General features: G+C 42.1%; 1 protein-coding gene across 1 annotated transcript in view; it reads left to right on the top strand.

The window, feature by feature from the left end:
• The window catches only part of LOC117519645 (MICOS complex subunit MIC60-like), a 61,948-nt gene that overhangs the window by 3,035 nt on the left and 34,321 nt on the right, over window positions 1-24,592 (top strand). The window contains 6 exon segments of the mRNA XM_034180919.1: window positions 576-643; window positions 763-952; window positions 8,462-8,591; window positions 15,137-15,229; window positions 16,889-17,041; window positions 20,076-20,209. Of these exon segments, the coding sequence (XP_034036810.1) occupies window positions 576-643; window positions 763-952; window positions 8,462-8,591; window positions 15,137-15,229; window positions 16,889-17,041; window positions 20,076-20,209 (768 nt within the window).

Raw genomic sequence — 24,592 nt, 5'->3', positions numbered from 1 at the left:
ACTTTCAGGGTCTTTTTGTGAAAGAACTCCGCAGTCCTTTCAGGTCACCAGTTGCCTCCATGTCTGCAAGCCCTCTAGCCAAATTGCTAGCAAATTCTTGAGAAACAGTCTGATCTTGGAGTCTGGGCAGATTTAACTTTGAGCACTGAGCTGACTGTAGTCTGCGAGACTTCAGCTGAATCTTCAGTTTGTGCTCGGAATTCACAAACTGGCCACTTTGCTAGACCTGACAGTTCTCCAGAAATCTCCATTTTTTTTCCCCATGAGGATATGAATTCCAATAACCAGTGCACTGTCCAGTAAATTATGTGGAGCTTAGAGGGTTTTGCTGCACATCACTCATTTGAACTCACCGTTAAGGATGCTGAGTTCACATTTGGCGAACATTAGACCAATATGCTGAAGTTATTTGCACAAAAAATGTGACTGATGCATGGAAAGAGTGTAGTTCCCCTACAGGCCTCAGTCAGAAGCTCTGTTACCTTTTAGATGTACAGCAATATATGTAAAAACTGCAGTTCTGTGTGTGTTTAAAGTTTTGTTTTTCTCTTTTTCTTCTCTTCTTGTTGATCTAGAACCTGAATGGGAGAGGTTCCCTTACCAATATGCAACAGCGCCGGCGCTACACAGCAGGAGAATCCAGGTAACGTACTCAAACGTGTGTGTGTGTGTGTGTGTGTGTGTGTGTGTGTGAGTGAGAGAACTCAGACATTGTATTCCTGTCAGTCTGTATTAATTGAGGCCTTTTCTTCTCTGTTGCAGTACATCTGCCAAAATATTTGCAGTTGGCTTGGTGACCGTTGGTGGTGGCCTTGGAGGTACAATACTGTACTCCAAATGGGACCCGAAGTTCCGAACAGCAGTGGAAAAGAATATTCCCTATGCGGAATGGCTACTCAGTGCGGCTTTGGGACCCAAACCCACAGACGGCAGCTTCTCCGTCAAGAAACAGGTCAGGATCTGTGAGTCATTGAAGGTCATAAACTTCAATGACTCACAGCTCACAGCTGCATGAACCTGGTTTGATCTATTGTATTTTAGAAGTTAAACAGCTGCTCAATACATCCACCAGCTCTGTTGTGCACTGATCCTGAAAATATAAGAAATTAAGACAGATCTTCATCCCAACATTCCAAAACTCTATCCCAAATATCATCTGTCTTCACAAAAATGAGGTGGAAAAGGCCAAATGTTTTGATGCAGGATTAGGAATTGGTTTTGAAAACTGGTTCTTGTTAAGAATCCATAATACATGATTTGATCCACCGACATCAATAGCCTTTTTGCTTAACCTGTAAAGTTTGTAAAAGGCGAGGATATTTCCCCAGATTAAAATAAAGCAATTTTCTCAGTGATAGGATGAAAATGGAAAAACTATTGAGGAAAAAGTGGAAATTTGGGCCACAGGTTGCTTATTTAGGCATAATAGGCTGTTTTCCTGGCTCTATGATGCTTGTGAAAGATAAGTATATTGCCATTAAGATATTTCACTGGCTCTCTGATGAAAATTGTTAAAGCTATTGACAAACTGTAAACATTGGGCACAGGTTGCATATTTGCCTGCATTGTAAAGGGTCTGAAATGTGACTGCATGGACACAGAACCTCAACTTGGCCTGCTAGACCTCTGTTATGAAAACTGGAAAAGCTTTTGTAAAAAATAAAAATAAAATTACCTCCAAAAGGAACACAGTATTGCCAATATTGAAATGAGGTTTGAAATTATGAACCCATACTTACGAATACAAATAAAATGCCTACCAAGGCTCTAACTTTGATATTACATTGGCATTTGAGAAAAACATCTTCTGCCCAAGACCAGTATTTCAACATTCCAATAACTTTTTTTTTTAATCAAATGGCAGGGTTTTTCAACTTTGTTTTTCCAGTTTAAACACAGCACATGCTTATTTATTGTGCACTAATTAAAATACAGTTACCAAAATATATTAAAGCAAAATAATAGTTCATTGTTCCCTTCCAGCAGATCCCGAGCAGCCGGGAAAGTAGGCCGACTGGGTAACTGTGAGGAGGAAGCATAGCCCTAAACAGAAGCCCCGTGTACACCGCCAACCCGTTCACATTTCTAACCGTTTTTCCCCACTCGGCGACACACCCGCCGAGGATCAAACTCTGGTTATTGGCGACTCTGTTTTGAGAAATGTGAAGTTAGCGACACCAGCAACCATAGTCAATTGTCTTCCGGTGGCCAGAGCAGGCGACATCGAAGGAAATTTGAAACTGCTGGCCAAGGCTAAGCGTAAATTTGGTAAGATTGTAGTTCACGTCGGCAGTAACGACACCCAGTTACGCCAATTGGAGGTCACTAAAATTAACATTGAATCGGTGTGTAACTTTGCAAAAACAATGACGGACTCTGTAGTTTTCTCTGGGCCCCTCCCCAATCGGACCGGGAGTGACAGGTTTAGCCGCATGTTCTCCTTGAATTGCTGGCTGTCTGAGTGGTGTCCAAAAAATGAGGTGGGCTTCATAGATAATTGGCAAAGCTTCTGGGGAAAACCTGGTCTTGTTAGGAGAGGCGGTATCCATCCCACTTTGGATGGAGCAGCTCTCATTTCTAGAAATCTGACCAATTTTCTTAAATCCTCCAAACCATGACTATCCAGGGTTGGGACCAGGAAGCAGAGTTGTAGTCTTACACACCTCTCTGCAGCTTCTCTCCCCCTGCCATCCCCTCATTACCCCATCCCCGTAGAGACGGTGCCTGCTCCCAGACCACCAATAACCAGTAAAAATCTATTTAAGCATAAAAATTCAAAAAGAAAAAATAATATAGCACCTTCAACTGCACCACAGACTAAAACAGTTAAATGTGGTCTATTTAAACATTAGGTCTCTCTCTTCTAAGTCCCTGTTAGTAAATGATATAATAATTGATCAACATATTGATTTATTCTGCCTTCAGAAACCTGGTTACAGCAGGATAATTATGTTAGTTTAAATGAGTCAACACCCCTGAGTCACACTAACTGCCAGAACGCTCGTAGCACGGGCCGAGGCGGAGGATTAGCAGCAATCTTCCATTCCAGCTTATTAATTAATCAATCCAAAACCCAGACAGAGCTTTAATTCATTTGAAAGCTTGACTCTTAGTCTTGTCCATCCAAATTGGAAGTCCCAAAAACCAGTTTTATTTATTATCTATCGTCCACCTGGTCGTTACTGTGAGTTTCTCTGTGAATTTTCAGACCTTTTGTCTGACTTAGTGCTTAGCTCAGATAAGATAATTATAGTGGGCATCCACACATCCACACAGATGCTGAGAATGACAGCCTCAACACTGCATTTAATCTATTATTAGACACAATTAGCTTTGCTCAAAATGTAAATGAGTCCACCCACCACTTTAATCATATCTTAGATCTTGTTCTGACTTATGGTATGGAAATTGAAGACTTAACAGTATTCCCTGAAAACTCTCTTCTGTCTGATCATTTCTTAATAATATTTACATTTGCTCTGATGGACTATCCAGCAGTGGGGAATAAGTTTCATTACACTAGAAGTCTTTCAGAAAGCGCTGTAACTAGGTTTAAGGATATGATTCCTTCTTTATGTTCTCCAATGCCATATACCAACACAGTGCAGAGTAGCTACCTAAACTCTGTGAGTGAGATAGAGTATCTCGTCAATAGTTTTACATCCTCATTGAAGACAACTTTGGATGCTGTAGCTCCTCTGAAAAAGAGAGCCTTAAATCAGAAGTGCCTGACTCCGTGGTATAACTCACAAACTCGCAGCTTAAAGCAGATAACCTGTAAGTTGGAGAGGAAATGGCGTCTCACTAATTTAGAAGATTTTCACTTAGCCTGGAAAAAGAGTCTGTCTATAAAAACGCCCTCCGTAAAGCTAGGACATCTTACTACTCATCACTAATTGAAGAAAATAAGAACAACCCCATGTTTCTTTTCAGCACTGTAGCCAAGCTGACAGAGTCAGAGCTCTGTTGAGCCGAGTATTCCTTTAACTTTAACTAAAAAACAGTTGCCCAAAGGCGCTTTATATTGTAAGGCAAAGCCATACAATAATTATGGAAAAACCCCAACAGTCAAAACGACCCCCTGTGAGCAAGTACTTGGCGACAGTGGGAAGGAAAAACTCCCTTTTAACAGGAAGAAACCTCCAGCAGAACCAGGCTCAGGGAGGGGCAGTCTTCTGCTGGGACTGGTTGGGGCTGAGGGAGAGAACCAGGAAAAAGACATGCTGTGGAGGGGAGCAGAGATCAATCACTAATGATTAAATGCAGAGTGGTGCATATAGAGCAAAAAGAGAAAGAAACACTCAGTGCATCATGGGAACCCCCCAGCAGTCTAAGTCTATAGCAGCATAACTAAGGGATGGTTCAGGGTCACCCGATCCAGCCCTAACTATAAGCTTTAGCAAAAAGGAAAGTTTTAAGCCTAATCTTAAAAGTAGAGAGGGTGTCTGTCTCCCTGATCCGAATTGGGAGCTGGTTCCACAGGAGAGGAGCCTGAAAGCTGAAGGCTCTGCCTCCCATTCTACTCTTACAAAGCCTAGGAACTACAAGTAAGCCTGCAGTCTGAGAGCGAAGCGCTCTATTGGGGTGATATGGTACTATGAAGTCCCTAAGATAAGATGGGACCTGATTATTCAAAACCTTATAAGTAAGAAGAATAATTTTAAATTCTATTCTAGAATTAACAGGAAGCCAATGAAGAGAGGCCAATATGGGTGAGATATGCTCTCTCCTTCTAGTCCCTGTCAGCACTCTAGCTGCAGCATTTTGAATTAACTGAAGGCTTTTCAGGGAACATTTAGGACAACCTGATAATAATGAATTACAATAGTCCAGCCTAGAGGAAATAAATGCATGAATTAGTTTTTCAGCATCACTCTGAGACAAGACCTTTCTAATTTTAGAGATATTGCGCAAATGCAAAAAAGCAGTCCTACATATTTGTTTAATAATGGCACACGTCAAAATTAGGACAACACATATACGAGGTCTGTCAATAAAGTATAGGTCCTTTTTATTTTTTTTCAAAAACTGTATGGATTTCATTCATATGTTTTTACGTCAGACATGCTTGAACCCTCGTGCGCATGCGTGAGTTTTTCCACGCCTGTCGGTGACGTCATTCACCTGTGAGCACTCCTTGTGGGAGGAGTCGTCGAGCCCCTCGTCGGAATTCCTTTGTCTGAGAAGTTGCTGAGAGACTGGCGCTTTGTTTGATCAAAATTTTTTCTAAACCTGTGAGACACATCGAAGTGGACACGGTTCGAAAAAATTAAGCTGATTTTCAGTGAAAATTTTAACAGCTGATGAGAGATTTTGAGGTGATACTGTCGCTTTAAGGACTTCCCACGGTGCGAGACGTCGCGCAGCGCTCTCAGGCGCTGTCGTCAGCCTGTTTCAAGCTGAGAACCTCCACATTTCAGGCTCTATTGATCCAGGACGTCATGAGAGAACAGAGAAGTTTCAGAAGTCGGTTTCAGCATTTTATCCGGATATTCCACTGTTAAAGGAGATTTTTTTAATGAAAGACGTGCGGGTGGATTGCAGCGTCGGCTCGCAGGCACCGCGACGCTCCGCCACAGTAAAAACACCTCCGTTGGAAGCCTTAAGGACAAGTTGGAACATGTCCAGCTGTTAAACAATTTCTCATATACTTTACTCCACTGAAAGCCATCAAAAGCCGCCTGGATTTTACAAATGGTTATCAACACGGAGGTGTTTTTCCTGTGCTGCCGCACCGCACCGGCTGCGTCCCGACGCACGGACCCGTCCACACGTCTTTCATTAAAAAAATCTCCTTTAACAGTGGAATATCCGGATAAAATGCTGAAACTGACTTCTTCTGAAACTTCTGTTCTCTCACAACGTCCTGGATCAATAGAGCCTGAAATGTGGAGGTTTTCAGCTTGAAACAGGCTGATGACGCCGCCTGAGACCGCTGCGCGACGTCTCGCACCTTGGGAAGTCCTTAAAGCGACAGTATCACCTCAAAATCTCTCATCAGCCGTTAAAATTTTCCCCGAAAACCAGTTTAATTTTTCTAACCGTGTCCACTTCGATGTGTCTCACAGGTTTAGAAAAAATTTTGATCAAACAAAGCGCTAGTCTCTCAGCAACTTCTCAGACAAAGGAATTCCGACAAGGGGCTGGACGACTCCTCCCACAAGGAGTGCTCACAGCAAATGACGTCACCGACAGGCGTGGAAAAACTCACGCGTGCGCACAAGGGTTCAAGCATGTCTGACGTAAAAACATATCAATGAAATGCATATAGTTTTTGAAAAAAATAAAAAGGACCTATACTTTATTGACAGCCCTCGTACATTTGACATTGTTTATGTGCACTAAACTTGAAACAGTCCGTTTTCCAGTTGAGACGATGTGAGTGTGTTGGTAGCCGCTGCGACTATAAAGTCGCGCTGCCTGCCAGCTTGGGAAAGAACGGAGGCCAGCCACAGGAAGGGAGGGGCAGGAAAGAGGTGACAGGAGAAAACTGGAGCATGCTTCAGTCCATGTGTAAGTCACAGTCGTCAAATTAACAGGGAACATTCTTGGGACACAGACCTTGAACAAGTTCAAAGATGGCTAACCTGGACCTATTTTAAGAGGTTAAAACGTCACATTCTCTTTCAATCTGTTCTGTTTTGTTTTTTTTTGGGGGGGGGGGGGGGTGTAACAGCCAGTCAGCAGAGCGCATTTTATCCGGATATTCCACTGTTAAAGGAGATTTTTTTAATGAAAGATGTGCAGACGGATTGCAGTGTCGGCTCGCAGCCGCCGAAAACCAGCTTAATTTTTTCGAAACGTGTCCACTTTGATGTGTCTCACAGGTTTAGAAAAATTTTGATCAAACAAAGCGCCAGTCTCTCAGCAACTTCTCAGACAAAGGAATTCCGACGAGGGGCTCGACGACTCCTCCCACAAGGAGTGCTCACAGGTGAATGACGTCACCGACAGGCGTGGAAAAACTCACGCATGCGCACGAGGGTTCAAGCATGTCTGACGTAAAAACATGAATGAAATCCATATAGTTTTTGAAAAAAATTAAAAGGACCTATACTTTATTGACAGCCCTCGTATTATGTACAAGCTAGTGAGAAATAAACACTTCTAAAACTGAAAATGTCACTTTTGGAACCTAATAACACCTCTAAACTTATTTGCAAGACATTTCTCGGATGTTAGCATGGTGACGTCACAGGTTGGTAGCTAGCTGCAAAACTCTTTCATTTGTGGGATGCACCTATCCCGATACCATTATCGGGTGTCAGCCTGATCTGGTATTCTTGTACTCATAAAATGTCTCCGATACTCCGTGATCCGATACTGCTTTACAGCAGCGTGAGGTCACCCTCTCAATGTGGGATTTTCACGCTCACGCTCCAAAATTTCGGAACTACAACCGTTACTTTTTTCATACGTTTTGAACACTGCGGCTTTAACAATGATACGGCTGATTTATGCATTTTTACAGGGTTTCATGTAATTTACTCATGAGGCCTAGTTCAAAAATAATGAAGCCTAACTGCTAATTTGCATTGCATTTGTCATGAACAAGCCATTATTTTATTTAGCACCATCCAGATTTATCTGTAAGTTGCCTAGAGTCTCTTTGACAGGTACTGAAAATTTCATGGAAAAATTCCCCACGGTTCCAGAGATATGCATGAAATTTACCCCAAAAATAGCACTTTTTCATCAATATTGTGTGACATTGATATTTAACATTATCATTTAAAGTTGAATGTTAAAGAAATAACCTTGTATTTTGTCACTTTGTTTGTGCTTCATACTAACACAGTAATACATTTTTATAAAGGTAGAAATGTCATTTCCTAGAAAAAACATCATGTTTCTAAAACAAGGTAAAACTGTCACAAGCGTAAAGCTGAGAATAAGTCCTTGATTTATTTGTGTCAAAACCTTAGCTATATCTCCTGCTCTGCTTCAATAGAATAATACTTGTTCAATAATACCAGGAACCAATGGACAGAATTTCTTTGTTTCAGGCTTCTGCAGACTAAAAAAGATACCTCCAACTGTTGTCGCAAGGGTTACGCTCTAGCACATTATAGTATATGCACTGAAACGCTGATATATAACCATATCTAAAATGATAACATTTCAAAAAAAGACCACTTTTAACTTTTGATGGTTATGTCACACTTTGGCTTCATTATTTTTGAACTAGGCCATAAGTCAAATACGTCCATCAATGCTGTCCATTAATTGGCTGAAAGCTGCAGTCCATCACGTGGAATAAATTCACATACAGTAAATAAAAAGTCTTACTGGTTTGTTTCAGTGGAATTCATCATCATACGATCTTGAAGAAAAATAATCCACACAAAGCCTCCTGAGTTTTGAAAACAACATCTGAAAATACTTTAATTCCTCGTGTTGAGATGTCTTGAAGACCTCCTTGTCCAGATACCTCATCTTTACTTTGCCCTTCTTGTTCCAGTTACCCTCTTTGATGGAAAAGCAACTAAAGGAATCCAAATCCTCATCACAGAAAAAGGACTCTGAGGCGGCACAGAGTCCAGTTAAAGATGTGGGTCTTGACCCAGCACAGCCCCTCCAAAGCATAGAGGGTAAGTCACTTCCACCAAACTGCAACCCTGCACCCATCAGCTGCAGTGTCCTGTTTTTGTATAACCTTCCCAATGAGCTTTCTGGGTCGTCAAAGGTCAGGCGTCATCAGTACTACACAGAAACTCGACCTTAGCCCCCATCACACATAGCAAGAATGTGCAGGAATCAGCCAGAAGGGGAAAAAACTAGAGGTGCACCGATCGATCGGCCACCGATTATTATCGGCCGATCACGCCTTGATCGGTTTTATCGGTGATCGGCAAAATGCGCCGATCAAAAGGACCGATCACAACAGTGCAGGCAGTAGCGCAGGGAGCGCTTGGTGTGTTTGTCAGGAAAATAATTTCTCTGCATTGATTACAGACCCTGCAGCGGGTCCGTGATCAACTTTTCTGCAGCGCGGCTTTGCTCTGAACCTTGAACCAGTCGAACCAGTGGTTCGCAGATTGAAGCAATGCTTTGAGCCTGTTGCTTCGTTTATACTTTCTTTCTTTCGCTTAATTTTCCCCCGCTAAAACCCTAAAGAGCATACGTCTGAGAGTATTATTTACCTTTTCTATGTTAAACCGACCTGTTATGGTCTTCTGAAACAGTTGATAGATGTATTTTATAACTTAAAAATGGGAGCGATGCTAACGCGTTAGCATGTCTATGGCATTTTCAATGTTAAAAGTTAGCATTACGCATTTGCAGCTGTCATCACGTTCGGGTGCATTTGTTTTCAAATTGTAATATTTCTTAAATTTATTTTTGTTTATATATTAATTTATTATTATTTTGGGCATGATCCAAATATGTACTTGATCAGTATCGGCCCATCAAAATTTCGGTGATCGGCCTAAAAAATCCTGATCGGTGCACCTCTAGAAAAAAACCCAAACCTCGAGGCGCAGTCGGGAGGTTCAGACAGTTGGACAGCCGTATAGGACCACCAGACGACTACATGGAAGTGGGCGCATCCCATCCGGGCTTTGTCGTGGACACCCACAAAACCGCAGCCCAAACATTGTGTGATAACAGTACGGAGACACAGACTGCCGTCTAACTGCTCCAGAAACATAAATAAAACACCCAGCCTGGCAGACGGGTGTGTCTGAGTGCTGCCACACACTCACTCACCCACTCGTACACCGATTCGCTCATCCACTCCTCGCACACACTCAGCTGAGCAGGACACAGCGACTGTCTGCACCATGCCCACAGACACAGCACGGCAATGGCGACGTGATGAGCACATGGAATACACGTAGAGGCTGTGTCATCAGCAAACTGAGCGCACTGGACAGCTAAGCTCCACGCTGACCATTTGGATCACCAGCGCGCGCACTCAGGACAGCGCATGACATGGTTTATGCTTTATGTCATGGTGGACGGAGCATTTTTGAGCTGGTGTCATTGGCACACTGCGCAGGTGGAGTGAGAGGGCCTTCCCTGGCTGTTATCTACCCTGTGCTGTGAAACTCATCTGAGGCTGGCTGTTATCTACCCTGTGCTGTGAAACGCATCTGAGGCTGTACCAGAGGCGAGTTCACATATATGTTCATGGTGTCATGGGCTGGCGACACAGTTCCATGTCATACCTCCTACAGAATTAGATGGTGACCATGTAGTATGACAGTGGTGAGATCCGTTCAGCTCCAACCCTCTGACATGTGCAATGATGCATTGATGTGCATGGGGCGCAACTGTCTGTGGTGTCACAGATATGATGGGCACAATATTTCAACTTTTTATGTTGTCCATGGGAAGGAATCAAAATATATCTGTACTGTAAGGTCTATTATGGATATAGCGGCCCGTTCAGATCTGCGTGTGGCGTGCACTATGTGATGCATTGATGTGCAGTGGCACATTGTGCTTTCAGTTTGATTTCACTGCACATGATGAATGTTATTACATGTCAACATTTCCTTTGCGCTCCATGGCTGGGGTCCAGTGGAGGTGGACATACGTGGCACAACATGCCAGCAGGCTTTGCCGTGACCGATCCATCTCAGAGTTCAATCAACTACGATCGGATTGTTTTAAAATGCGTTTATAATGTCATCAGAATATGTAGATCAGATGGCGCACAGACTGCCGTTGAGGCGGGACACCCATCTGACGGCGGTCCAAGAGTGTTTTGAACATCCGAGTGAATGGGACCAACGATGTAGACAGTTCTGAGATTACTGTCCATCCGTCATCAGACAGCACCTCAACACTTCCCGACTGTGGGGTGGATGTATCATTCCGATGCCATTTGGCCTCAATCAGTGTATGTGTGACGGGGTCTTACTCTCTGAACTCGACTTTGAACTGATTCCTTACAGGATTTATGCAAATATCAGGGATGAGAATTCTCCACGGATCTGCGGATTTCTGACTTATTCTGGGCCATTTCTGTGATCAGCATAAATCCGTTGAGAAAAATTGGTTGGGAGGCAGTGGTGAGGTGCAGCGGGGCCAGCCGTGCTTGTGAAACCTTTCCTCATATGCACAGGAACCGCATGCTGAAATTGCAAGCTAAAACGCGCAATGCCATTGGTTACTTTTTTCTACAACAGCGAATCAGAATCTCTGTACCATCGAAAGTCGCTGAAAGTACCTGGACGTGGACATGTTGAGTTTCTGCAAGTTTGACCTGTCGAGTAGCATCTTTAACATTACAGAGAGAAAGGATGAAGACTGCGTTAGACATCGGTAGTGGTGTAAAAAAGAGGTTTAAGGGGACATGTTTGGAGCGGGATGTGGACAAAAGCAAGACTCTGTGAATTTGTCTGCAAGTTGAGCTCCCCGGTAAAGCCCTCTGCACGCTATGTTCAGATTTCATCAACAAAAACCTTGGAAGAACACTGCAAGACTAAGAAACGTCATCAAAGTAATATTAAATGGATTAATCTTCCCGGGTCCAGAGCTCAGAAGAGGCACAGCGAGCCCCAAAACCTGCAGCACTCGTACTGGTCAGCAACATCCAGTGCTCAGGTGTGTAATTCTATTCATGCAATTAAAATGTGTTTACAATCACTGAATTTTTAAGTGTGGTACAGTTACTGTACACGTACTAAAGTGCAATTCAGAGCTGCAGAAACCAGCATTTGTATACAGATTTTTGTCAAAATTTGTTTCCATGTTCTGTTTATTTTCTCATATAAAACTGCTAACTAAAAAAAAAAATGAATTATATATGTGTGTGTGTGTGTATTTTATGGCTTTATTTTGACACAAAAAACGCTTTTTCTGAAAACATGACCGTGTGGAGAACAGCTAAACAAACCAAACCTTCTTCTTTTGTGGCGTATAACAGCAGCTTATCCTTATTTGTGCACTGCTGCCACCTTCTGCATCAGTCTGTTATAGCAGGACGAAATCCTCTCGATGAGTCCAGTGTCTTTCAAGTATTTAAAAAAGTCAGCACTTCTCCTGTCACTTGACCTTCTGGCTGAAATACTTCGTACAGAAATTTCTTTCAGGCCTTACAATTGAATTCCTTCAATTTTTACTCGTGAATAGATAAACCATTCAAAAATGACAAATATTTTTGCCTGCATGCCTAATCGGCTTGCATCAGTTTTATTTTTATTTTGGTGAAGTTTGTAGACTGCGGTACAGTTGGTGCACAGGACGTGTGCTTTTTAATGATAGTATGCTGTATGTGCCTGTGGAGTTTTCCTGCTGACTGACACAAGTAGTTGGGCTGCAAACTCACATGGTGTGATTTTGGATTGTATTATGGGGCAGTCATTTGCAAGCATACATTTCACATGCAAATATTAATAAAGTCACTGTTTTATACCACAAATGTTGTTTTGATAGTTTTTAATCTCTTTAAATTAGGAGGTTATTATTCATTTTCTTCTGCTTCGCTTTAACAAATTTACAGCCAATTCTGAACATGCAAAAAGAATAAGATCCAATGGCCGTTTTATTTCAGAAGATTTGCATACCTGCAGTGCTGTGGATTTTCTTTTGTTTATGGTGAGTTTTTCCAAATATAAAACTGCATAATTTTGGACGCACATTGCTTTCGTGGCTTTGTTTGTCACATCATCTGTCTGAGCACATTATAGCCACGTGAGTAGCTCCTGAAATTAGCAGTGTACTGACTTTGGTGCTTGTGTGAGGTGGTTTTGCTGCAGCTAAGTGCTGGGACTCAATGCCTTGTGTCCCAGGACTCAGTGGCCAAAAATTCTAATGCACAGCCTGCTCCATTATGACTCCAATTTGTTTCACCCCAAATCCCTCGTCTTTTCCCATCTGCATCCTTACCAGATTATTCTAATTTTACACACATAACATTTATTTTTCCTTCATATTATACTATGCTTGCCACCTAAACCCACATCTAACACCAAAGTCTTTGGTCACATGAATGTAAACAAACATGTCTTACATCCAGAAAGCTGAGCTTGTTGTTAACATTTTGATATGCAACTCATGTGCATTATATAACATGAAAGTACCTTTTTAAAGGGAGATTTATGAAGGTAAAACCAAGAAGATTTCTTAACAGAGAACATCTGGTGGGTTTGTTAGTTTGTCCACTCTTGCTTATCTTTTTGCTGAGGATGTTGGGAGAAGAAGGATGGTCTGCTTTGTTCTCTTCTGTGTTAACATTTGTGGTTGTCATGGTGGATTTGAAGTTTGTTTTGGTGCCACTTGTTTCAGTCCTCCAACACACTCTCTTCAGAAGTTTAGCACTTGGTTTTTGTTTTCACAATGTTCCTTGGTGACCTGTGGCTGTCTAAACAAGCATCACCCAAATCGGGTTCCTGGAGGACTCCTGCCCTGCTTGATTCCACATCTACCTGTTCAACTCACACCTGATTATTTAACTCTGGTATTTCCCAGCTCCTCATTGGCTGACCACAGCTGTTAGTTGCGTATCTGTGGGTGAAGCAGGTAGGGCAGGAGCCTTCTAGGAGCAGATAGAGCTGACCCTGCTCTAAGGTTTTACTGCACCCTGATATTTACAAGAGGTGATTGGAAAGTTTTGAGCCTGACCCTGAAGTTGGGTGGTGTTCTCCCACTTTTGCATTCTGTGAAACCAACATTACTCTTCTGAATGTGTGAAATTTTGACTCACTGGATACAGTGTTACAGACAATATTTCAGTGAAGTGAGTAGTGGTCAGATTGGCAAAATGGAAAAAGCTGGTGGGCGTAGCAGACTGAGGATTTGAATCACTTTGCTGGTACCTGAAAGAGGCACTGCAGGCTGAATGGGAATGCAGTGAGAAAGACACCCATGGAGTTGGAAAGGCAGGGCACTTGTAATATAACTATTAAAAATTGTTTTGAACCTTGGCACCTAACTAATGCAATGAAAATGGTTATAACCCTCTTTTTTACTGACAAGTGCATAGGGTGATGCAGCGCATAATTTGCTAGCTAGAGGGACTCTTGCTGGACTCGCTGCAGTTTGCTGTATTAACAGGGAAGCATTATGTTTTTATAATACATTGTGTGCCACCCAATACCCTATGCGGTTTAGACCACCTTGGATGGAGGGTCCTTGATAACAAGAGCATAGGATGGCACAGTGCGTACATTAGTAGCCATACTGCCAGCCCCATATTCGAATTTTGAATACTGAACCTGGTGCCAACTTCACACAGCTGCTGGCTTCACCTGTGTGGAGAATGTGGACAAGGTGATCTGGATTTATTGTTTTTGTGTTTATTGTCTGAGGATGTCAATGGGAGTGAAGAGACACAGCTCCTGGACATCATTCTGTAAGTCTGAGTGGTTGTTCACACTTTTATTCTTGTTTGTTTAATATTAATTCATTTATTATTTCAGTGCTTTTCTGCCTGAAGTCAGGGAATTCTCACACCCTCTTTCACATAATAACAATATAATAGTCCACATCCGTCCTGAACACTGTGCACCAACGTGTCATAATTTTTCACCTTTGTGGCTGTATTTTCGCCCCTACTCTGAAAGGGATTCAGTGGACAGTCGGCCATTATGCGTGCGTGTGTCGGGAGGACCAATTCAGTGAGATTGCACTTGAGAAAGTTATCACCTTTTTGTGCAATTTTGAGTCTCTGCCTTCTCTGCACCAGTCACAGCACAATGAGACTGTAACCAAGTGGATTTGAGGAATGTTTATCCTAAACGCCACCAGTACGTCTCCTGCCCCCTCGTGACGCTACCATAACCAGTGTTGCTTCCCTTCCCCAAACAGAAACAGAAGCGTAAGGAGCCCTTGATGTGCACAGTGCAGTGCTGGATTTGAGGAGCAGAGGACACACTGTTTGGACTCTGTGGACTTGTCAGGGACTCATCCTCAATAGTCTCTTGACCTGCTACGTTTCCACCTTTCTGCTTACTTTAATAATAGTTATAGTGATGTTAGTGATCATAGACAGAATTTTATCGTAGTTGGTGTGATGTTGTGGTGCTGGTTCATATTCTGGTCTGTGAAGAAACTGGATTCATTGTCCTGTGAACACATAAAAGTGGAACTTGAATCTTGAAGAGCTGTGAGTCTCTTGCAGTCTGGATCTGTGCTGAATGTGACAGACTAAAACAGGCTGTTTGTGTCTGTTGTTTCTGTCCAGAGGCGTCGGCAGAGGTGGGTCATATTATCTCATCCATCAGTGAGGTCCAGTCCGTTCCTGCGCCATGTGATACAGCGGCAGCTCCAGTCCAAGGTGAAGCTCCGGTGGTGTTTACATGTAGTGGCAGCACTGACCTTTGGTGCAGCTGTCTGTTCAGGGATCCCACCAGACAAACGGAAAAGCACAAACCTGGGCATGCACACATGTACATGTATGCTTCGAAGGAGAAACCAGCCCTGTGATCTGGTTCAGGGGACCGGTGTTGCCGACCGAACTGTCCCCCCTAAAAACTGGTCTTGCCTTCACTGTGCATGTGTTATTTGGGACCACAGCAGCTCGTCTTGAGTCTGACTTTCTACACCCAAAGCAGTCAAAGGGAATAATGTGATTGTGAACCATCAGATGACAAAGTAAAACCTCTTAAATCAGGGGTTAAGTGTTGGGCTTGAGACCAGGGGATCCTCTGTTCAAATCCTAGCCTGACCAAAAAATCACTAAGGGCCCTTGAGCAAGGTCCTTAATCCCCTAGTTGCTCCCGGTGTGTAGTGAGCACCTTGTATGGCAGCACCCTCACATTGGGGTGAATGTGAGACATTATTGTAAAGCGCTTTGAGTGTCTGATGTGGATGAAAAAGCGCTATATAAATGCAGTCCATTTACCGTTCGTAAATCATTCGGTCAGTTTTAAGCAGAAACGAGGCGATAATCGGTGACTTGCTACTGATGCACTGAAATGACGTAGCCGCAGCAGCACGTCTTGCTGCTGTGGTGCTATGATTGCTTTCCCTGTCTTTTATTCTGAAATAATGTTGTACAAAAGCTTCAGATATCTGTCGCTGAGACAGATGATGACTAGAGTGCAGTTTGAAGCAGAAACGACGTGTTAATCAGTGTACTGCTACTGACGCTCAGAAATTACACTGCTGTGGTCCAAAATGATGCATGCGCAGTGAAGGTAAGGTGGACTGATTTTTGGGGGGGTGCTCGGTCAGCGACACCGGCACAAATTCAGTCATGGCAGCATCTTTTCAGTAAGTGGCAACAAAACGACTCCTTCAGTGCTTCCCTTTGTGCGCTCCATCTGAACTCTGCTCACAGAGATGGCGGGGCCTCTAGCACCTTCCACGTCCATCTGATCCAAAGGACCAGTCAGCAGCAGGTCCCTGACGAGTTGGACCAGTCAGTGTACAAACCCATAAAATCAGCTGGGACACGCTTTGTGCAGAGAAATCATAGCGGGCATATTTATAAAATAGGTACTTGACATTTTTCAAGGGTGGTACCAAATTAATGCAAAGTTTCAGTAATGATTTTAACTGAGTGCAGGACATTAAAATGAGAAAAATTTTAATAATTGTATTTATTATGTGGCACATTTAGTTGATTATAACTGGCAAGGTTGAGATAATTCCTTTGTTCAGAGTTTGTCTGGTGACCAGGGACTGATTAATGGTGATATCAACATCAGTTGTTCACTCTTGTTACATAATATCCCTAATTTTTCCAAAAACGCATGTGTATCAAATGTCAGCTCTTCCCAGTTTGTCCATGATCGAAGTTAAGCACACGTGTACTCAGAGGCCACTTGGCTTTTAATATGTAGATTTTTTTCTCTTTGAGGATGAAGAAACTTCATACCCTGTCTCACCACTTGCTTTTCAGTGTCCCTGGTTTGTGGCAGCTCTGGTTCCACAGTGGTGCTTAGACCCGTACCATTTTCCCAGTATGTCAATACCTTTCTTGTCTCTGCAGAAGGGTGCACTGAGTGCCAGGACCATAAAGATCCTACAGCTACGGCACTGGAACACTCCGCCACGGCGTCAGAACCTTTAAAAGAACGTCCAGTTGAAGAAGTGACAGCTCGACTGGCTCAACAAGACCTGGCTGAACAGGAAGTTGTGGAATGTTTGTACTACACACACACACACACACACACACACACACACACACACACACACACACACACACACACACACACACACACTCACTGTAAGCCCTGTGGTTTTAGCACAACTGTCCATTCTGAAAACACCTTGTCCATTACTGATCACAGGAACTGGTGTGTGCAGTCTTGCCCAACATTATTTGCACACTAGGTTTTACATGCATCATATTTTACTTGACGAGAAGTCCCAGTGGAGTCACATCTGTCAAAAAAAATGCATCATGAAGAGGACCAAAACATAGTTTGCCCCAGAGTATTGGCCGCAGTTATTTTTGAAATGTGTATTTTACAAGAACTCAGGAAAAAAACATTTTGTAACATTGTGGAAAGACTGTTGTGTCACACACTCACAGGGATTAAAGTTCTCCGTCGCTATGATGAATTTCAGCAAATTGGGCTTCCAAGAGGCAGGTTTCACACTGACACTGTCCTGACGCAGGATCAAGGTTGGACACACAATATAAAATTTACAGCGTTCAAAACGCATAAAAATCAATTTTTAAAATAACATCTGTTTTGTTTTTGTTTTTTTTCTACTGACGGTGAGTCGTGTCCTGTCTGCGGTGGGGGGGGGGTGTCGGATAGAGTGCCTTAATTGAGAGAGTGGTGATATGAGTCGAAGAAAAAAAAGTCACGTGACTCATGGTGCCATCTTGAGTTCAAAATAACGTTCGCTGTTAATGTGTCTGCATGTAAATCCAGCTATTTTATTTATTTATTCACTGAAAATGCCGGGTTGCTGTGCATTTGGATGTATAAAGAGAGACAACAAGAGCTTCAAGATGTTCAGATTCCCTTCAGATCTGAACACAGTGACTTCATCAAAGTTTTGAGAGGTAAATTTATGTTCCGTCCCATGTACAGTAAAACTCACCTAAACCATCATCGTATAAACCAGATATTCACAGTCACTGCACAAAAAAGTCCCAATGTTTTTGTATTGTTTTCCATCTAAACACTATATAACGGATTTTCACTCACATCGGATAAAATGTCCCTTCCGATCGCAATGTATTTCCATTAAAAACCCCGAGCAGTCTGGACTTGCACAGTAACAGAGATACAAATTAAAGTTCAGCTCTGACACTCGCCGAAAGTGAGACCAGAGTCATTTCTGTGATTAAGAGCCCGACCGTTCACACTGTGCTCAGACTCGGACCTGCAGTCTGGACATGCAGCTGTTAAATCAGACACAGCAAAAGGCTGCAATTTGACACTTTTCTGCTTTCACTCTTTCATATTATAATAGTTTTTGCAGTGCGCGCCGCACGCTGATTACAAATGGATCAGAAATGTCTGCAACTTTACAACATAGAGTGGAAAAAGAGGAAATTGTTCATCTTACTTTTGAATTGGAGGTGATGATTATAGATTGTTGAGGCTCAGATTAGTCCAGAATAAAGCATAATCCAGTGATGGAGAACTTTAAAACTGTCACGCACGTCATTGCATGACATGGAGTTACAGAGCTGCAGCTGCATAAATCAGGCTTTAAATTAAATAAATAAATCATCATAAATTGTAAATTTGATATCTTAACTATTTTGTATATTTTGATAGCACATGTACCTGTATTTGTTGTTGTATGTTAAATGATTTTAAAAAATGTTGAAAACATAAAAGTTCAGTCGTTCAGCGCAGATGGAACCAAAATGGTGCCATGTTTTGAGTTGACGCCACTCTCTCAATTAAGGCACTCTAGTGTTGGAGTGTCTCTCAGTGGTGTGGTGAGACACAGCGAGAAAAGAGCATTTTTACAAACATATTTTTAAACTTTTCTTTCTGATAACTCTGGTTGAGAGCCCGCGCCCTCTGGTTTAATTTGATAACTCTGGTTGAGCGCCCGCGTCCTCTGGTTTAACTTGATAACTCTGGTTGAGAGCCCGCGTCCTCTGGTTTAACTTGATAACTCTGGTTGAGAGCCCGCGCCCTCTGGTTTACAGGGATAAGAGTTTTCCACGGATTTGACAGTCCCGGGGGTCGATTTTGTGAAACGTCCAAATCCGTTGAGAAAATTTTAGGGGGGGGAGGGGTAAGAATGCAAAAAAAAAAAAAATAATGCCAGGAGTACCGGTACCGTTGTTTAATAAAATTGTCGTCTATTCAGAACACTGAGTGGTCTTTGTTTGTTATCGCCGACGCAGCAAGTTCGATCAGTCCGTCAGTCAGCCGAACGCGGAAGTAAAGCTGTGCTGATCAGTGACCAGTATGAAGTAGGTGCACAATGAGCATGTAGTGTAAGGGAGGTAACTGTGTAGTCTTTCAACTTCCAATATTCGGTAGTTTTCCCTCCAACAAATCATAAAAACCGAGACGGTATCGAAGCGCAGTCGACGCTATTACTTACGCATGTATTCATTTATTACAAAGACCAATCAGCGCAAAGGTTATATATGCGTTTCTCCTGCCCTTTTCTTTCTCCCGCCCTTACATGTATGTTTGTTGACAAGTGTGCCATGCTGAAAGTGGAGAATGCTGAAAATCAAGTAAGTCTAGTTATGAAAAAATACTTTGGTCACAAAAATACACATGTACAGTAGATGGTCTTAGTAAGGGTTTATAGTTTGAATTATAGATATGAACACCTGGCATTTATAGTAGTTTTTAATATCATTTTAGTGCAATTTACATGTTTTAAAACAGCAAAAATGCTTTGGCTTCAGGGGGTCTTCGTCCCCCTGTCTCCCTGGCCAGGGCACCGCCCTGGACCCTGGTTTATTTTCCTTTGAAAATCGAATATGCCAATCTCTGGTTGAGAGCCTGTGCCCTCTGGCTTAACTTGATAACTCAAAAACTGTAAATGCTGTAATTTTCTATGATGACAGTGCATTTTGTGCTTTGGTGCGTCACTAAAACAGGTACATCAGAAGAGAGATTGTTACTTTTATTTTTCAAATCTGACCTTGTGCCAACAAAACATATGGATCTTTGACTTCTGGCTTCTTAAAATGTGTACATATACTTATTGCTGTCTTCTGGTTTGTCTATTTTCAGCCGTGTCAGCCAGACTGGAGGACTCACTGGCCTTATCAGCTGAAGCCATTTTACAGGCTATTGGTGCTCAGGAGGCGGTGCTGCAAGCTGTCACACAACACACCCTCAAACTGAAGGAGGCCATGGAAGGAGAGGTACGGTTTACTGTGATTCACTGATGGAGTGTGGTGGTTCTGAACCAGTTTAGTCCCAGAACCCACCAGTTTCTCAGTTGTTACATTCCTCTGCAACCTGGAACCTGGGTAGACTTAAAGTATTTTGGCATTTCTTATTGCATTCTTTCATAGTTGACAACATATTCTAACTTGTGTGTCTTGTATAGTAACACAGAAACACACTGCATTAAACTTTGGGGTACCACAGGGTTCTGTTTCAGGTCCTTTTGTTATGTCTTTACATAATGCCACAAAGCTATGGAAATACTTTTCATTGTTATGCTGGTGATACTGAGCTCTATGTGCCACTTCATGCAAATAAATCTCAAATCATAGTTTTGGAAGATCAGGGGTCGAAATACTTGCACTGGTGCTAGTAACAAAAAAAAAAAAAAATTACTTGCACCAAAAAAAACGTTACTTGCACAACCAAAAGTCAGTCTTATATCAACCTTAAAACTCCTCCTCTGATGTGTCAGACTCTTCCTCTCTGGGGAGAATTTGAGGGGAGAACAGCAGCGGCAAGACAGTTTTTTTTTTTTTCTTTCTTTCTTTCATTTGCGCGCGTGAGCGAATTGTCCGTGAAGATTATTTTATTTATTAACTACACAGATGTATAACAAAAAATGGAGACTGGTTTATAACACAATTATGACAGTTTCAGGGGAGAGAGAGTGGGGAACTACGGAGCCCTGGAAGTGTCATTGCAAAATGTTTTGCATGTGGAGAGACTGTGCGCTTGTTTTATTATATTGTGCGCTCGTTTTATGATATTGTGTGCACGTTTTAAGCATCGTTTGAGTAAAACAAGGGCACGATCTAGTAAAACGTGTACTCAACATTGTCTTGGCACATAAATGTTGGCTGTTAGCCAACAAACCAGCCAACAAACCAGCAGACAGTGTAATATATTTCCCCATTAGAAATGGATCTGTGGTTTGAGCGCACAAGGACATACAGAGAACTCCAGCTACCCAGCATGGCATCATCTGGAGTTTAAGCACATTAAAAAGGATGCTGAGGGCAAAGCGTCTCCCCGCGGTCAGGATGACAGTTTAGGTCATATTATGGAGTTCATTTTGAACGAAAGGAACATGTGTGCACGTTTTATTAATTCGAGGGCTCAATTAAAGGAAAACGTGTGCACAAATGATCATGGCCAGAAAAAATATCACTTTAAGTGACGGCAGCCAGTTCTTGTTTTTTTTTTTTTTTTTGTTTGTTTGTTTGTTTGTTTTCATGTGCACGCGCGAACTAATTGTCTGTGAAGATAATTTTATTAACTACACAATGTATAATAAAACAAATGGTGACTGGTTTAGAACACAGTGATGACAGAGTTTGAGGGCAGAGAGAGGGGGAACCGCAGCCAAGTTTTTTCTTTTTTGTTTACATGTGCATGCGCGCGAACACAACAAATAGAGCACAGCAACTTGCTCAGTCTGTGAGAGTTATAAAACGCAGGGAAGACGAAGACAACACACTGGAAATTTTTTCCTTATTTCTTCCTTTATTGGTTCATTCTACTGGTGCTTATAGTTGATAAAACTTGGATAAAGTTACTTGCACTGGTGCAAGTGCAGTATAAAATTCCGTGCACCGCTCAAATAATACATGCACAAACTAGCACATGCACGTACTATTTCGAGCCCTGAGGATTGTCCGACCTTGGTGAAAGGTTGGATGTCATTTCTTACTCTTGAATTCAGAACAAACTGAGACACCACTTTGATCTGCATCAGGGGTGGGCAACTTGTTCCAGAAAGGGCCAAGAGGGTGCAGGTTTTCTTTGCAGCCACTGACTCCACCAGGTGATTTTACTGATTAATATCACTTTGAGCAGATGGAATCAGTTAATCAGTGAAATCACCTGGTGGAGTCAGTGGCTGCAAAGAAAACCTGCACCCTCTTGGCCCTTTCTGGAACAAGTTGCCCATCCTTGATCTGCATTGTGCAGTGAGCAATATAATCCTTCAGAAAAAAAATCCTACTTTCTTTCTTTGGAGAGTCCATGACCTCAGTTTTGGCCTGGTTGCACAGTCAGCTAAATCTTGGAGATGGGATCCCAAATCTCAGATCCAAAACTGTGCAACGTTGTCTGAATGCCGTTGTTCTCAGCGAAATCAGTATGAATAGTGCAGTAGATAACTGAAACAATCATGCAAATGGTGATAAAAGCATCAAATTCTGCAGAAATAGACACCTTAGACACTCCTCTTTTGAAAGAAACGATTGGCCACTTGACTTTTCAATCGGTGGTCAGGTTGGGGTCAATTGAAGAATTACACAGAGGTCAAAATTAAAAGATACTCCAATCATATTGAAAAATATTCCACATTATTTGCCTGATCATAAAGATTCCGAAAAGGTATAGTTTGGACTATCTGTGACTAAATTCTGTGGCGCTACGGAATAAAAATAGCAAGAGTGGTGACAAAGGTCAGTTTCATTTTGTACAGGGGTCAAAAGTTAAAGTTGCTCCAATTTTGGTAAAAAGTGATGCAAATTATTGGTTGAGCTAATAGGATTGATAAATGGAATAGTTTTGACAGTGTTGAATGCTTGGTCTCCAAAGTAAAGGTCAAACAAGGTCTACATCTACTGGATTCTATGACATGTGACATATGTTACCCCGTAACGTGATAAGTAAGGATGATGCATGGTCCAAACTATTCCTTTTTAAAACCATGTTAACTCAACTAGTAATTTGCATCACTTTTTTTTTTTTTTTTTTTACCAAAATTGGAGCATCTTTAACTTTTGACCCCTGTACAAACCGACACTGACCTTTGTCACCATTCTTGCAGTTTTTATCCCATAACTCCATAGAATTCAGTTACAGACCGTCCAAACCATACCTTTTTGGAATCTTTATGATCAGGAAAGTAATGTGGCATAGATTTCAATATGATTGGAGCATCTTTTAATTTTGACTCCTGTGTAATTCTTCAATTGACCTCTACCTGAACGCCAACTGAAAATTCAAGTGGCCAGTCGTTTTTTTTTTTTTTCTTTTTCAAAAGAGGATTGTCTTAAGAGTATTTCTGCTGAATTTGATGCTTTTATCACCATTTACAGGATTCCGCTCTAAATATTCTCTTATCTGCTGCGCTATTTCTTTGGAGAGTCCATGACCTCAGGTTTGGTCTGGTTGCACAGTCAGCTAAATCTTGGAGATGGGATCCCATATCTCAGATCCAAAACTGTGCCACATTGCCTGAAAGCCGTTGTTCTCAGTGAAATCAGTATGAACACCTTCTCAGAGTTTATTTGAGACTTTGATATTATTACTTGGTGGTTTGCAGCAATTTGCCATTTTCCTTCATCTCCCGTGGGAATTCTCGTGAAGTTTCTCATGTTCTTCTTGGGGCTCTGACTCTCCTGTGGGTCATTTTGCTCTAGCTCTACAGGAGTCCGGCTTGACCATCTGCTGTGTTTGCAGCATGGGAACTTTTTCCTTCTGTCAACATTCTGATAACATTGAGAAAAGCAAGTTTTGACATTTTTTTAAAATCGTTTCAGAATTGTCCACTTCTGCAGCTTGGAATCAATTTAACTCAGTTAGTCCCTCCAGGGTTTGATGGGATGTTTGTGGCCTCAAGATGCCTGATTTCATGGCAGCTTTTCTAATAAGAGGGAAAGCGTTGCCTTAGTTTTAGGCATTTTTATACATGAAATTGTGGCAAAGTAATTATTGAAAATGATTATTATTATTATTATTTGTGTATAATGCATTAAAAATTGGAATGGAAGGGAACGTGTTACGGTCATAGTTTTTATTTGTAAACTGTTTTCTGTCTCCCGTTCGTGCGCGGTTTCTGACGTGTCCAGCTCTAATCTTGCAGGTTTGATGGAACTGCCAATTTCAGTTTTTTTTTCCATTTATATAGCACCGAATCACAACAAAGTTGTTTCAAGACGCTTCACACAAGTAGAGTCTAACCTTACCAACCCCCAGAGCAAGCACACAGGCGACAATGGTAAGGAAAAACTCCCTCTAATGATTTGAGGAAGAAACCTCAAGCAGATCAGACTCAAAGGGGTGACCCTCTGCTTGATTGATTGAAAAAATTTACAAAACGAATATACAGGAAATTTTGCCAATGCACAGTATGGGAGTGTTGCAGAAGTAGACACCACAATCTTCTGTGCTATCAATTCTTTTTGGATTTGTAAACCTTTTGGATTCTGTCATGGGAAGAGGATCGGAGGAATTCCGCGCGTCGCGGTGGAGCCGCATGGCGCAAAGTAACGCCGTGATGAAGCCTCACAGGACATGTTCTGGCATGTCCAGCTCATGCACAATTTCTCGAATAGTCACACGACTGAAAAGCCACCGAAAGCCGTCTGAAAGGCGTCTTG

The sequence above is a fragment of the Thalassophryne amazonica genome, chromosome 11, assembly GCF_902500255.1.
Source record: "Thalassophryne amazonica chromosome 11, fThaAma1.1, whole genome shotgun sequence".
NCBI lineage: Eukaryota > Metazoa > Chordata > Actinopteri > Batrachoidiformes > Batrachoididae > Thalassophryne > Thalassophryne amazonica.
Note: the sequence above shows the minus strand (reverse complement) of the source record. Positions and strands in the feature narration are given on the sequence as shown.